This window comes from Microcebus murinus, chromosome 10 (genome assembly GCF_040939455.1).
Source record: "Microcebus murinus isolate Inina chromosome 10, M.murinus_Inina_mat1.0, whole genome shotgun sequence".
NCBI lineage: Eukaryota > Metazoa > Chordata > Mammalia > Primates > Cheirogaleidae > Microcebus > Microcebus murinus.
The window spans coordinates 87,408,234-87,423,266 of NC_134113.1; the positions used below are offsets into that span (position 1 = coordinate 87,408,234).

Consider the following 15,033-nt stretch of genomic DNA (forward strand, 5'->3'; position numbering starts at 1 on the left):
TTTACTAATTTGGCTCATTTTGAAAAAGAAAAATATCTGTCTAGCGAGTATAACTTCCTACATTCCAACACAAAAGTCCCAGTTTCAAGAGAAGGAACAGCGCCAGACTCTGAAGGTCCCAGATAAAACCACAAGTGCACTCACTGTGGGAAGCATTACAGGGTCAGTGGCCTTGCTACTTTAGGCACTGCAAATATGTTGGCTCGAATTCAGCCTCACACTCTGTAATTAGAAAGCACATTGCCATTTTCAGTCTCCGGCTACCAGTAGGGACGCCACATATAGTCGGGCTCTGTTTTGCGAAGTCCTCATTGCAGCTTGCACTGCGATCTGTCATAGAAGACTTTATGGTGGGAGGTATATGCCTCTGTTGATCCTAAAAAGTAACAGTAGATAAAGACTGATGGTAACCTTCAACTAACTAGTTTTATTTCTTTAAAGAATATATCTTTTAATTACTGTATACAGGACATTTCAGTAAAAATAAAAACATGCTAATAGATATTTTTAAACTATAAAATATGATAGACAATGATTCTTCGGTTAAGGTCAATGTGATCCCAGGGAGACCATTAAGAACATTTGGAGGGCTCGTGAGTCTGCTGAAATGATACGCCAAATTGTGTACATGTACATTTTTTTTTTCCAGGGAAAGAATCCAATGCTTTCATTCCAGTTTTAAAGTATCTGTGACACCTCCTTCCAATTTTTTTTAAAAAGATCAAAACCAGTTTTCAGCTACAACAGAAATGTAAGAAAGTGTTTAGCATATGTCCCATCAATTTTTTTTTTTTTTTTTTTTTGAGACAGAGTCTCACTCTGTTGCCAGGGCTAGAGTGAGTGCCGTGTCATCAGCCTAGCTCACAGCAACCTCAAACTCCTGGGCTCAGGCAATCTTTCTGCCTCAGCCTCCCAAGTAGCTGGGACTACAGAGATGTGCCACCATGCCCGGCTAATTTTCCTATATATTTTTAGTTGGCCAATTAATTTCTTTCTATTTGTAGTAGAGACAGGATCTCAACTCTTGCTCAGGCTGGTTTTGAACTCCCAACCTCGAGCGATTCTCCCGCCTCGGCCTCCCAGAATGCTAGGATTACAGGCATGAGCCACCACGCCCGGCCTTGTCCCATCAATTTTTAAGGACAATAGAGCCCATATAACTCAGCATTTCTCTTTCTTCAACCCATCTTCTAGTTAAATATTACCCAGATGGCCTAGGACTTAAATTCAGTTTGATACAGTGGATAAGTTACAGACTTCTCAGATTCAGATCTTGACTAGCCCACCAACTAGCTAGATGAGCTCAGTGAAATTAGTTATGCTCTCAGAGCCTCAGTTTACTTATCTGAAAAATAGGAACTATCATAGTACCTATCTAACTGGGATAAAGAGAGAACCAAGGAGATCGTGCAAGCAAAGTACTTGTTAGCACAGTTCCACAACCTGACTTTGGCTTAAGTATTTTATCAGTGCTACTTTTGATGAGTTTTAATGAAACCCTTAAAAAATCCTTAATTTTGAATATCTACTTTTTTATAATACAAACGGTATGCTAGTGATCTTTTGTTGTAGTACAAATGATCACATTTTAACTCAACTTTTTCAATCCTTATTAATATTCAAACTTCAGACACTTGTAACACTTCCTATCTGAATTTATCATTTTGCTGAGAATTTTATATGAGCATTTATTTGCACATTGTGGTACTTTTTGTTTTGTTTCTAATGCTGTGACTAAAGGAGCAAATCTAAGCTGTTAATTAATGCACAATAAATCCGTTAAAATATTACGACCCTCTTTAGGCCATAATATGGAATCGAAAAAGGATTTTAATAAACATAAAAACCATTATTGGGTTTATATCTCAAGGAAATGCAAAGCATATATAAGGTTTTATGATCCATTTTTTTTTCCTTAAAAGGATAAGAACACTAAGCAAATTAACAAATTTATTTGAAATGTTGCTCTTTTCTTCCACAGCTCTTGTAGTGAGATTTCTGACCAAACGGTTCATCTGGGAATATGACCCCACCCTCGGTAGGTCAAATTTTGTTTCCTTATCCTCTCCAATCAAAGTTTAGGGACCAAAAGAAATGACATTTTCTATTGCAATATTTTTAAGCCCCTTGCAGCTGTTTTGGAAGTGCTTTATATCACATCATGCTAAGAAGCCCTCCAAAGAGGCTAGATGTGTGTTTCGTGCTGTCTGTGCTCAAATCCTGCAGGATTTTAATGCATAGGTAAAGAGATTAGGTCAAACTGGAGGCAAGAAAGAAGTGGATACAATAGGATGCCCACCCAAACAAAAAAAACGCAACATCATTCTATCAGGAGAAAGAGGACAAAAATGGACATTACAGATTTGGGTGGGATAAAATGGCATGCTGAGAAGAATGTGACAGTAATATAAAACTTCTGAATACTGATTTTAGGAAAGTGTAAAAATAAACTGTGTTTCTCCCTCCCCCTGTTCTCTCCAATGCATCTGATCAACATCCATTAAAAAAAAAAGAAAAAAGAAAAAAAAATTTGATGTATGTGAGTCTTCAAAGTAGCACTAATACTGATGTATGAAATATGGAAAAAACTATTCCTGGATGGTTTTTTGGAGTTTTTGTTGTCATTGTTACATATGTTCAAAAGGGAACTTTCTTTCTCCCTCGTGCCTTCTTTTATTGTTTTTATGCATTCATTTGACAAACATTTATTAAATGCCTCCTATGTGTCAGATTGTTCTAGGTGCTAAGGATAGATCAGTGGGCAGAAAGGGAAAGCCTCGGCTTCTTCCCAGAGTACTGTCTAGCAAAGAGAGGAGTCAGGAAACAAATATGTCAGAGAGTGAGAAGTGCCATGAAGGGATCTTATAGTTTGCTTATTTCATAACTGAATTTTTAATCTATCTGGAACTTATTTCAGTGAGAAGTACAAGGTGAAGACCCAACATTTTTGTCCAAATAGTTGACCAATTTTCCTCCTACTATTAAATAGTCTCCACCTTTCCTCACGACCTCCAGTGCTGTCTTTTCATATGTTGAACCATTTACAACAATTCCAGATTTGCATTTCACAGCCAATACCAGTAGCATACTTTTGTGATAATTGTATGCTCTATAGAACATTTTGATGTGTAGTAGAGAAAATCTTTTGACAAAATTATCTTGGCTACTCTCTCCTATTTATTCTTTCAGGTCAATTTTAGAAACTCTGTCATAATATGACATGATTTTGATAAGAGTTGCACTAGAACTATAAATTACTGAAGATTCACATCTTTATTATAATATTCACCTTTTAAATCTAGGAGAATAGCATGTCTCCACATTTATTATTTATTCTTCTATGTTTTTGCTTTCAAATAAATTAGTTTTTTCTCATCAAAATATTTCAACATGTTTTTAAATATAGCCACACTAATTTTAAGATGACATATTTGTATCTAAAAATGCAACTGATTTTTTTTAAAAAATCATTCTTATTTCTCTCACATAAGAGAAGAATTAAGTACTTATTTATGTGAGAGAAACAATGATTTATAAATACTTAATTCTTCTCTTATATTTTTACTACTTATACAAACTTTACAGAGAATCTTAATGATTTATGGGAGTTAGGTAGGAAAATAACTAATTTTATGTATTGTTACACCCATACATTTCGATGAAAGATGAAGCTTATAAAAAATGATCTCATAAAATTTTTGAATCCTCTCTGAATGTGTTCCAGTAACTATTGGTATTATGTTTAATGAGTCTTAGTTGAACCATTTTTCCTTTCGATTTATTCATTCTGAGAAACAACTGTTATTAATCGAAATCCGGCTGCGTCAGTTATCTATAATGCAAGCTTCCTTCACTAAGAATAATGAAACTTTATTGAGTGACCTTGTACTGTATTGCTCAAAGAGGACTGCAGCTGCTAAGCAACAAGCACTTTCATCAGACTTCAGGAGTAACAGATAATATGACTCATTCCCAGGTGAGGGCTTCATTAACTGTCTCCCACTGGAGACTGGATGTGTGTGTGTGTGTGTGTGTGTGTGTGTGTGTGTGTGTGTGTGCATATGCTAGAAGTCACTGGTGTTCTAGCCTATGGGGGTTTCCAATCCATTTGATTCAAACAAAATTAGCATTTCCTGGGCTTAAGTTTGTTGAATATGTTCCTCCTTTAACAAAAAGTTTCAAAACCATCACCAAAAGAGATAGATACTTTCAAAAAGCATTTACAAAAAGCAGTCTTGAATTCTGAATTCAGTACCTTCATCAGAAACATGGGACCTTTTTTTTCAACCTGGAAAAGATTTGTTGCTCCATGAGAAGCTGAAAATTATGGACACCATTCCACATATTAACAAAATTGGACTATTTACTGCATTGAAATAATTCTATGAAGAAAATTCTTCCTCTCTAATAGCAGGTGATCTCTAGATTTTTAGATTTCAGGCCCACTGTTTCATCTGTTTTTTGGTTTTGTTTTACTTTTGTTTTTTTATAGAGAGGGACTACCTTCAGAATTCAATTAGGGATGCAAGCAACGGGCAGAAGATGACCTATACCAACATGCTACTTGCACTTGCATTTCATAAAAGAAGGGAATTGTTTTAACATCCAAATGCTTTTTGAAGGATATGGTCTAAGAGAGAAGTTCAACCCTTTACAATGAACAATTTTAGTTTCATTTGAAATTTTCTCATTTCACTTGGACCAGTGAAATCTTTGTAAGCTGCTAGTCCTGGTCTGTGGAACACATTTGAAAACCACTATGGAAGCCCATACGATTTGGGACTTGGACCATCTAACCCAGAATACCCCCTGATGGTGGTGGCAGCAATGTTCTGGCTGTAGAACAAGAGGATCCATGTTCTGATGGGATCCAAACCAAGAACTGAAGCCCTACCTCTAAGAATCCTGTTATCCTATAAGAACACTGGTCATAGCAGAGAATACAGACAAAGACTTAGATTGTGTGTGATTGTGTGTATATGTGTGTGCCTGTGAGTGTGTGTCGTAGGTATTTGGAGAGGAGGAGAGAGCCCCTATCACTGCTACTACTGGTCCCTCAGAGGCACCAAGCACTGTGTTTGAAACTGCTTAGTAAAGCCTCAGGCAAGAGTGAGGGCAGGAGTCAGAGACACTAGATGCAGGGGTGCTTTGATTCTGTGATGGTTTCTTCTTGCCTGCTTTCTTGCCTCTGCTTGGAAAGGCTCATACAAAGACAGAGACACACCCAGAAAAAATTCTCTCAGCTGGATACTAAACCAGAAGGGCTTAACCAACTCACAGAACTATTCAATGTAGGCACTGCAGGGAACTTGGAAATCATCATTGGACAAATAAGGAAGCAGGGCCAAAGAAGGAAATTTATCCAAGATTATATGGCCAGTTTGTGGTCAGACCAGCAATAGAGCGTAAGTCAGTGCAATTTCCATTCTAGCATAAATCAACATTACTAACGGCTGTTGTTATTGTGCTGGCCCAAGTGTCCACACCAATGTGTTGAAACTTGGAAAAAAACTAAATTAGTGAAAGAGTTAACCACACACAATATCCCTTTCAGCATCAACTACACATATAATATACAAAAATATACTTCTATTTATTAAAATGTTACTGAAGGCAGGTTTTAAGGCATGTATCTCTCCTACACAGTGAAATTCAAATATAACTTTTAATACACCTAATTCCATTTTGAAACTAATATTTATCTTTCAGTATATAACATTTTGATTCATTTAGAAGTATTTCCCAGTCATGTCCCTACCCTTTACAAAAAGACCCAAATGATCATTTTCTGTCAGTATGAACAAAATCAAAAGTATTTGCCACCAATCAAACACATATGCAATTTCTTTTGTGTTTTAAAATGAATAGTAGAGTCTAATTCCAAAAAGTAACTAGTATATATTTTAGAATCAACTCTGGAAAAGCTAGCACATAGACGTGCAACATTTTGCCTCTGTGGGCAATATTTTCACTGTTTTACGTGTAGAGAAAATGGGTTCCTAATGAGAGAGAGAAAAGCTTAAAGAAAAAATGCTCCAAATGGCATGAAACCAGTATTCGGCTTAGATGAAATCACTGCTACCACCCGCTGCTGTGTCTGGGGCAGACATTCCATCATTTCCTGCATTTCATCCTTTTTGTTTCAGTTAACAAATAGGCAGAGAATCACACAACCTCATATAATTTTTATTATATTCCATCTCTCCCCTACTGTGGCCTTCTGTGGTTGAAATACATACCCTATTTATCATGGAAGCAACAGAGAAAAATGTCCCTGTCTCCCAGACAACTTTTGGTGCAAAGACATGGAATAGAGCCCAGAACTCTGTTTTCCAGGCTCCAGGGCTCATGCCAGTCTTCTTAAAAGGGAAGTCGGCACAAAGGACAGTAAAGAACAGTAGGGGGAGAAACCAAAAGGGCGTGGATCTGTAGCATGTGTGATGCCATCTGTCTGTTCCTTGTCAAGCTGGGGCACTGAAGATGAAAAAAGGAAATCATTGAGAGAACACTTGGAGAACAAGCAGTTACTGTAAATGGTATCTTAGAGCATTAAATCATACATATAATCTCCCATTTAAAATAAAAGAGTGAGGGGATAGAATGTTCTAGGATTGAGAATCACTATGCATACACCATGTATGCATTACGTGTTCTAGGAGAATGACAATAACATAAAATATACTTATTAACACATATGGAACATAATCTCATATTTAACTTTTACTTTTTGGAAAATACTTGAGCAACATGCCTTGCCTGTGGTTCACATTAGAGGCAACTTAGGTGTTAATCACTGGGAAGATAAATGTGGCATGCTGAGGAATACTGTGTAGGAAACTAGAAGTATATACAGCAATATGCATGTCTTAAAAATACCACATTCAGTTGGTTAGAAATATAATAAATATATAGCACAACAAAATTTATATAAATTTAAAATATATATATACACAGAAAAGCACTTTTCTCATATATATATATATATATAATATCTAGCAAATACTGCTTACTATATGAATAAGAATTGTTCCAAAAATTTTCCTTATGTTAACCATTCCTTTTAATCAGTTGTTCTCAAACTTTTTTGTGCATCACCTGGAGAGCATGTTAGAATGCAGACTGGTTTTTTGGGGGTTTTTTGAGACAGAGTCTCACTTTGTTGCTCAGGCTAGAGTGAGTGCCATGGCATCAGCCTAACTCACAGCAACCTCAAACTCCTGGGCTCAAGCGATCCTCCTGCCTCAGCCTCCCGAGTAGCTGGGACTACAGGCATGCACCACCATGCCTGGCTAATTTTTTCTATATATATATTTTTTTAGTTGGTCAATTAATTTCTTTCTATTTTTAGTAGAGACGGGGTCTTGCTCAGGCTGGTTTTGAACTCCTGACCTTGAGCAATCTGCCCACCTCGGCCTCCCAGAGTGCTAGGATTACAGGCGTGAGCCACCGCGCCCAGCCGAGACTATTAATAATCCTGAGGTGGAGCCTGAGAATTTGCATTTCTAACAAGGTCCTAGGTGATGCTGATGTTGCTGAAACCCAGTGCTGTGAGAACCTGGGCCAAGTTTTTCCTGGGGCGTATACCTGACAGGGCACTGCTGATCCTTAGGGTGCATACACGTTGAATACTATATGAATAGCAGGTTGCCTTCCAACATGCCACACCAGTCTACACTCCCATTGCCGGTTTGGAGAAACTCCCCATAATCTAGTCTGGCCTTATATTATCTGCCTTATTTTTGCCAATCTTTTGCTCATAAAATAATTTTACCAGCTTCCCTCTGGTAGTTCGCCAGGTAGAGCATCATTTTATACGTGTTTTAGCTATTAGGGCTTCCTCTTCGTGAATTTCCCTTTTCTATACTTTGCCCATGTTTCTTTTCTTTCCACTCATCTTTTTATTTTTAATTTCTAAAAGTTCCTTTATAGCTTCGATATTAATAACTTTTACTTTATGATATTGCAAATATGTTCTCCGGTATTTAGCTTAATTCCTATCACACAAAAACTCTTCATTTTAATGTTGTCAACCCATTTATTTTTTAATCTCACTTTTTTGTGCGTGCATGAGGCTTTGTATTTTCTTACTTTTTATTTTTTTAACTTTAAGTTTTACTTTTTTAAATCTAGGTGGATTCACGTCTTTAATCCCTCTGGATTTCTTTATAACATAAACTGTAGGGGTCCCCCTTCGTTTCTTCTATTTAATAGTACATTTTCCCTTACTGGTTCTAAACCCAGTGCCATTGACTGAACAATTTATTCTTTCCCTAAGTAGTTTGTGGTGTCATGTCAGATATATGCCAAGTTCTGCATAAACGTGAATCTATTTTTAAGGCCTTGGTAAATTTTCCCATTCTGATATTAGTATCACACTATTTGGGGTAGTATTATATACTTTGCATTACGCCATTTTTAGCTAAGTTTGATGAGTTCCTCAAAAAATCCAACTAGATTTTGAATTGTATTAAATTCAAGATTAATTTGGGGGGAAATTAACATCTTATAAAAAGTATTGCTTATCCATTTTTCTTGGAAACTTTATTTATTCAAATCTTTATGTTCTTTCATAAAGTTTTCTACTGGACACCTTTGCTCATTTTTTATTACTCCCTAATATTATTATTTATTTTACTGCTATTGGGAGTAGTTTCTTGTTTTCTTGTATACTTCCTAGGTAGCTTTTGCTACAAAGAATGTGGCTAGTGATTCTGTATTGACTTTTAATTTCATAATCTTGATGATGTTTAAGTTCCTTTCCTATTCTTCCATCTCTTACTTACTTCTTCTATCTTATTGTATTGTTTGGAGTTTGAAATCCATGTTGGATTATATTTTTATATAGCATGTATTTTTCTTGTTTTTGAGTTTAAAGGCAATTTGCCTAAAATGTCTCCAATTATTAGATGTATACTGTGGGGGTTTTGACATACAGCCTTTATCATATTAAGGAATCCCTTCTATTCTCAGTTTTCTAAACTCTTTTGAAAATCATAAATAGGTAGTAAGCTATACTAAAAATATTTTCACCATTTATAGAAGTAATCTGTACTTCTATAGATTTTTCCTCTCAGCTGATTAATGTGTTAAATTGAACCTATAGACTTTAAACACAATTTACATTTATGAAATAAACTACTTTATCATAATGTAGTTATAACACTGTTAGATTCAGTTGGACAATCTTTTATTTAAAATTTTTGAATCCATGTTTAAACATAAAATGAGCTTACAATTTTGTTTTTCTTATTTTGCTTTCTTCTCATTACTCTTGTTGTACCACTTGTTTTTGGAGTCAGCATAATTTCCTATAAAACGAATTGGGCAGAAATACTTTTTTCTATTGTGTAGAACAACTTGTTTAATATTTGAAAGAAATCTTCTATAAAGCTACCTTGGTGCAGTTGCTTCTTATTGTGGGGAGAGATCTACAATTAGCATTCAAATTTATTTAATGGTTATTGATATAATCAAGTACTCTGGTTCTTGTTGCACCAGTCTGTGCATTTTTCTCCCAGAGTTATTTATCAGGGTTTGAAATTATTGATATAAGTTCATAATATAATTTTATTTTTATTTCAGCAGAATGTGCAATTCCTTTTTTATGCCATATTTTATTTAATTGCATCTTCTCTCTCTTAATTAACTAGTCAGTATTGTCAAATCTTTACCTCTCTGCCATCTTTTTTTTTTATGTTTTCAAGCACCATGCTTTGATTTTGTTTTTTCATGATGTTTTTGTCTTTTATTTCCTTCCTTATATCTTCTTGAATTGATTCTGTTTTTCCTCTTCTATTTATTGCATTGAAAACTTAGCTCACTTTCTCTGGTCTTTCTTTTATTTCATTATCTTCTAAAATAAGACAAATATTATCTTGTTTTCAATTTGACTATTGGTATCAGAATAAGGATAATGGAGAAATCTAGGATGGATGCTGTATGTTAGTTCACTCAAACCTGCCTCTGGTCTTGTCCTTCACCTTCACCCTGGTGTATTGGAATTATCTAGAATTGTAATTCTGGGTTGCTTTTGATGAGATTTTACACCATGGACATCATAAATTTGGTTTCACTGGTAACAAGTCCAATGTCAATGTCTTTTTGTAGGTGATGTGCTTTCTTTGCTCTAAATCCCATTAGATTTTTCTTTGTCATTGATAGCCTTAAATTTCACTGTAATAGGTTTAGATATGGGATGTTTTTCTTCATGTCTCCTGTGAGTTCTTTTGATTGTAAGTCTTTCAGTGTCTTTCATCTGAAGAAATTCTCAGTCATTACAATCTCAGATGTTTCCACTTCTCTGTATTTTATTCTCTCATCTGAGGCTCATTTTATAAAGAATAATAACATCTCTAGTTCTATTATCTATATACCTTATTAAATTTTACTTTTGTAGTTTTTTTTTTCTAATAATTTACTGATACCTCTGGGAGAGTCCTCAACCTGCCCCTCATCAGCTCAGTCATTCATTCACTCAGTTCCTCACTTCAGTTGTTCTAGTTCTCACACAGAGCAACACCAGATGGCACTTATTTTTTGACCTCTGGTTTCCATTTTATGTAATGAGGGGCATAGTCAGGGTTCCTCAGTCTTCTTGCCCCTGCTCTCTTCTCATCACCACCATGTGGCCTGGGGACCCCTCTGCTACTGACCCTCCAACTTCCAGCTGGCACTGAGTAGCTGCCATTTTTATGCTTTGTGGAGGCCACAGGAATGAGCAGACTCTGCATGTTCCATCTCCCCTCCATGCTGCCCAGCCTTCCTCTGCTTTGGGTTACTGCTCCAAACACTGGGATCCAACCACCTTTTACTGTCCCCAAGACTTTCTCATAGTTTCACATCGTTGGGTAAGATTCCTCCACCTCCCTAAAATGCCTATTACATTTCCAGGATGAAGGTTTGGAAGGGAATTAGTTGCTCCAGTTTGCATGTTATCTTATTAGGAATAGTGATTTCCAGAAACTGAATTTTTAGGTGTATTGAGGCAGAATGCACCTTGGGGGAACTACTTTCTCATTTTGGATTGTGCAGGGTACATTTTAGAAGGAAAAGAACACCAGGTGGCTGGCCTCACAGGAAAATAAGATGGAGTCTTATGGGTAAAGGACAGAGGAGCAAAGAGGCAGAGAGATCTCCCCTATCCTATACTTTGAAAGTTGGTGGCTCCCAAATTAGAACTTGTTTCTTACAGGAGTTCTATCAGTACAAAGATTCCACACTCTTGCCTATCCAACTTCTCTTTCCTAGACTACACCAAACCTTCTGCTACAAAAACAGAAATACTTCCCCTATGCCCAATTTCTAATTTTAAAGACCAACTTAAACCTTTTTGCCTTCTTTGCTCATTCCCTTAGAATCAACCTACCGACACCAAGCAACCATTGATGATGAAGCTGTTTCCATGGAGATACTAGATACTGCTGGTCAGGTAAATAAGAAGTTCAGCTAAAATATTTTCTGGATCAAGTAAAAATGAGACGTACATAATATGAAAAAAATTGAGGCATTTTTCTTTCAACTTTTGCATGCCTAAAATCTTTTTTCTCTAATTACGTAGACATTTTTATGTTAACATATTTGTAACAGTCTATGTATGCATCCTTATGCAAACTACCCAGTGCTTCAAGAGGGTTTTGAAAATTCTGCAATATTCACGTATCATCTAGGTGAGACTCTCTCCCTTATATTTTGTGGTATAGTAAAATATTAATAGGTTTTCATGGTCAAATGCGATTTAAAATGCTTAAACAGGTATCTTTAGCAAAAGAATTCTCACAGCCTCTAATATGCTTCTGGGTAAGGTGAATCTTTAAGAGAGAGATGTATTGTTTGTTTTGGAATACTTTATTTCTGGAATCTCTCCTATAATATTTGCTGTGTAAATTTGCTTTGAAGTCAGTCAGTTCTGAGATTGCAAGAGGGTCCATAGACAGGTTTAGTTTCCACATATAGAAATGACCACTGGAATGACAGTTAGGAAACCAAAGGTTTTCATGGTGCTTTATCAATGACCTGTGACCCCAAGAAGACTTGAATTAAAGTGTGTAATCCAAGAAATATTTCTGTAATGAATGATACACTTTTCCATCACTCCCGCCTCCTTATTCCCTGACCTTCATCGAGTACTGCTTTTGAAGAGAGAGGCAGCAGGGAAGTGTCAGCCTCCAGAAGTCATTTGAACCTGTGAAAGCGATGCTTTTTCAAATCCTACATGCTACCTTCCTATGAAGGAGTGAGCACTCCTTTGAGGATCACTTCAAATGAGTTGCTGTCTTTATTAATACTACCTAACATTTTTGAGGTATAGGGATACGAAAAAAAAAAGCCAAAATCCTTAGCTTGAAATTGGATTCTATACAGTTTGTCATTGTTTTTCTGTCCCTTGGGGCTGTCTGTAATCTGAGGAAAGAGGAGATTAAAACAGACAAAGAAACCAAATAAATAAACCTACAAGGCATCTTGTTAAATTTTGGCTCTCATTCTGATACCTAAGTAAGCAGGGTAAGTAAGGACTACTTGTCGGTTATCAATTTGTGAATTTCTTAATTTTGATGAAAAGTCAAAGGCGATATGCTCTATTCAGATTATAATTTCTTAATACTCCTTGTAATGACAGATTTAATGGTGTGGCAAGAAAAAGTTAAAGTCTATGAAATTAGAAAATTTTCAGTTCCCTGAAATACCTTGATATGTGTAATGCTTCTATTTCAAACTGAGAAAGTAAGCCAGTACAGGCAGACTACCAAGGCCTTCTGCCGATTTTGGATATAAAGAACAGAAAGTAAGGGATTGCTACTGCTAGCATGAGCAGCGCCTATCCATTGTGATTACTTCCGGGTCTCCTGACCGCCATTTTTTCTTTGCCAACAGGAAGACACCATTCAGAAGGAAGGACACATGCGGTGGGGGGAAGGCTTTGTGCTGGTCTATGACATTACCGACCGAGGGAGTTTTGAGGAAGTGCTGCCACTGAAGAACATCCTAGATGAGATCAAAAAGCCCAAAAATGTGACTCTCATCTTGGTTGGAAACAAAGCCGACTTGGACCACTCCAGACAAGTTAGTACAGAAGAAGGGGAGAAGCTGGCCACGGAATTGGCGTGTGCTTTCTACGAGTGTTCCGCCTGCACCGGGGAAGGGAATATCACAGAGATATTCTACGAGTTGTGTCGAGAGGTGCGTCGGAGGAGGATGGTGCAGGGCAAGACGAGGCGGCGCAGCTCCACCACGCACGTCAAGCAAGCCATTAACAAGATGCTCACCAAAATCAGTAGCTAGGCAGCCTGGTTTCTGCGCAGGCCCTGCTGAGATAGGCCAGGTGGTTGGAAACACTTTTTTGCCCTTTTTTTCCCTTTCCAAAATTAATACATTTCCTTCCTTGGTCTTGACTCTGGGAAATGTCTGGGCTTCCCATTGTTCTCAGCCTGCCCTATATTGGGAAGTTTTAGAGTGTTTTATGCAGTTTCAGTGCTGACAACTTCTCCCTTTCCTGCTTGAATAAGATATACTCTAATGTAGTTTGAACACGTAATCACAAGACATTCTGCAATGGCTGGGTTCATCTTAAGCTTAAATAGATTGAATTCTTTTCAAAAGCATTTTAAAATTCAATTTCTTCTCAGCAACTACAAACGATTGTCTTAAGAATCTAAGATAGCAGAAAATTCACTAAAAAGTCGGCAAGGGTAGCTGAGCTCTTGGAACAGGGAATAGAACTCTAGTTCTCATTTGAAGTGAGGATTTTCTGAATTATCTTAAATCATCTAGTTTTTCTTTAACCTTTTATTTTGTTCTTAAGTTCAAGCATGTTCTCACTAAGGTTGTTCACTGTAGCAGAGAGTTCATTTCAGTTTAAGTTGGTTCACTCAATGATCTATTGCTCATTCCACCCTAATTTTTCTTCCTTGGTTCAAACAAGAATTTAATTATAACAGAGGCAGCAGGACACACAATTCAGATGCCACTAGGCCTTTTCTTATTAAGCCTGGGGTGCTGTAAAAATATTAGAAATCTTTTCACCAAACCCTGACTTTATTGAATGCAAGTAGAGGATTTAGAATTATAGATGTCTGATTCATTTCTCCCTCTGCTTATCACCTTAGCAGAGAAACAACAGTCCAAAACACAGGAAAAGTAAGAAAAGAGCTTAAATACCCCTCTATTGGAAAGCAAAGGCTTTGTGCCAGGCATAGTCAGAAAAATTACCCTCTGCTTCATTATAAGCTGGCCACATGACTTCTTTTAATATTTTGGATAAACTAACTCACTTAGGAGAATTCAGAAAAAAAGTGGTGATTAAAGGTCATTATACCTGAGTAAATGTGTATAAAACAGATTCTTGTATTGTGAAAGTACAGTCTGTAACTGATAAAACTTTATGATTTTTTTTTCTCCCTATGAAGCCCCCATATATCAAGATTTGGGCACTTTATTTTAGTAGAAAATATGTATCTTTTACATATGTATGTATTTATAAATGCATAGATATATGTATAAAAATTTGTAAAAGTTGGAGGCTTTAATTCACCAGTGCATTTGGACAACTTGGTGTAACTGACTTTATTTTCTGTGACTATAATAAAAAGCATAGTTTTTTCATTCTGTCACATTTGGGCAGTCTTTCTTGTGATTACATGAAAAGTTGATCATTTGAGGAGAGACTTGAGGGGACAATTGAATTGCAGGCATGAAGGAAGAATCAGTGAACTGATATGAAAAATTAGCTCCTGTTGATAATAATTGCTGCTATTTTGAGAGTGCTTAGGTGCTATTTTATGCACTTTATGTATTATCTCATCAAATCTTCACACTAACTCTATATAAGAGTAGTGCTATGATCATAATCTTAGAGATGAAGATACTGAAGGGGGGAAGTAGGTTAGCTAAGTTTGCACAACTATTTAGAGGGTAGAACCAGGATTTGAACCCTAAGAGTCAAAGAGTCAGACTCTAGATCCCAGATTATTATCCACTGAATAGTTCTTCTCCTTGAGCTGTAGGGATGAAGACATCAAAGCAGATAATTTAGCAAAG

At 36.5% G+C, this 15,033-nt stretch overlaps 1 protein-coding gene across 1 annotated transcript in view; it reads left to right on the plus strand.

Annotated features, from left to right (window-relative positions):
* RERG (RAS like estrogen regulated growth inhibitor) overlaps window positions 1-14,602 on the plus strand; it is a 121,064-nt gene extending 106,462 nt beyond the window's left edge. The window contains exons 3-5 of the mRNA XM_012775832.2: window positions 1,982-2,038; window positions 11,355-11,428; window positions 12,871-14,602. Of these exons, the coding sequence (XP_012631286.1) occupies window positions 1,982-2,038; window positions 11,355-11,428; window positions 12,871-13,278 (539 nt within the window). The 3' untranslated portion in view covers window positions 13,279-14,602. The remainder of the gene's footprint in view (window positions 1-1,981; window positions 2,039-11,354; window positions 11,429-12,870) is intronic.
* Window positions 14,603-15,033: the final 431 nt, after the last annotated feature.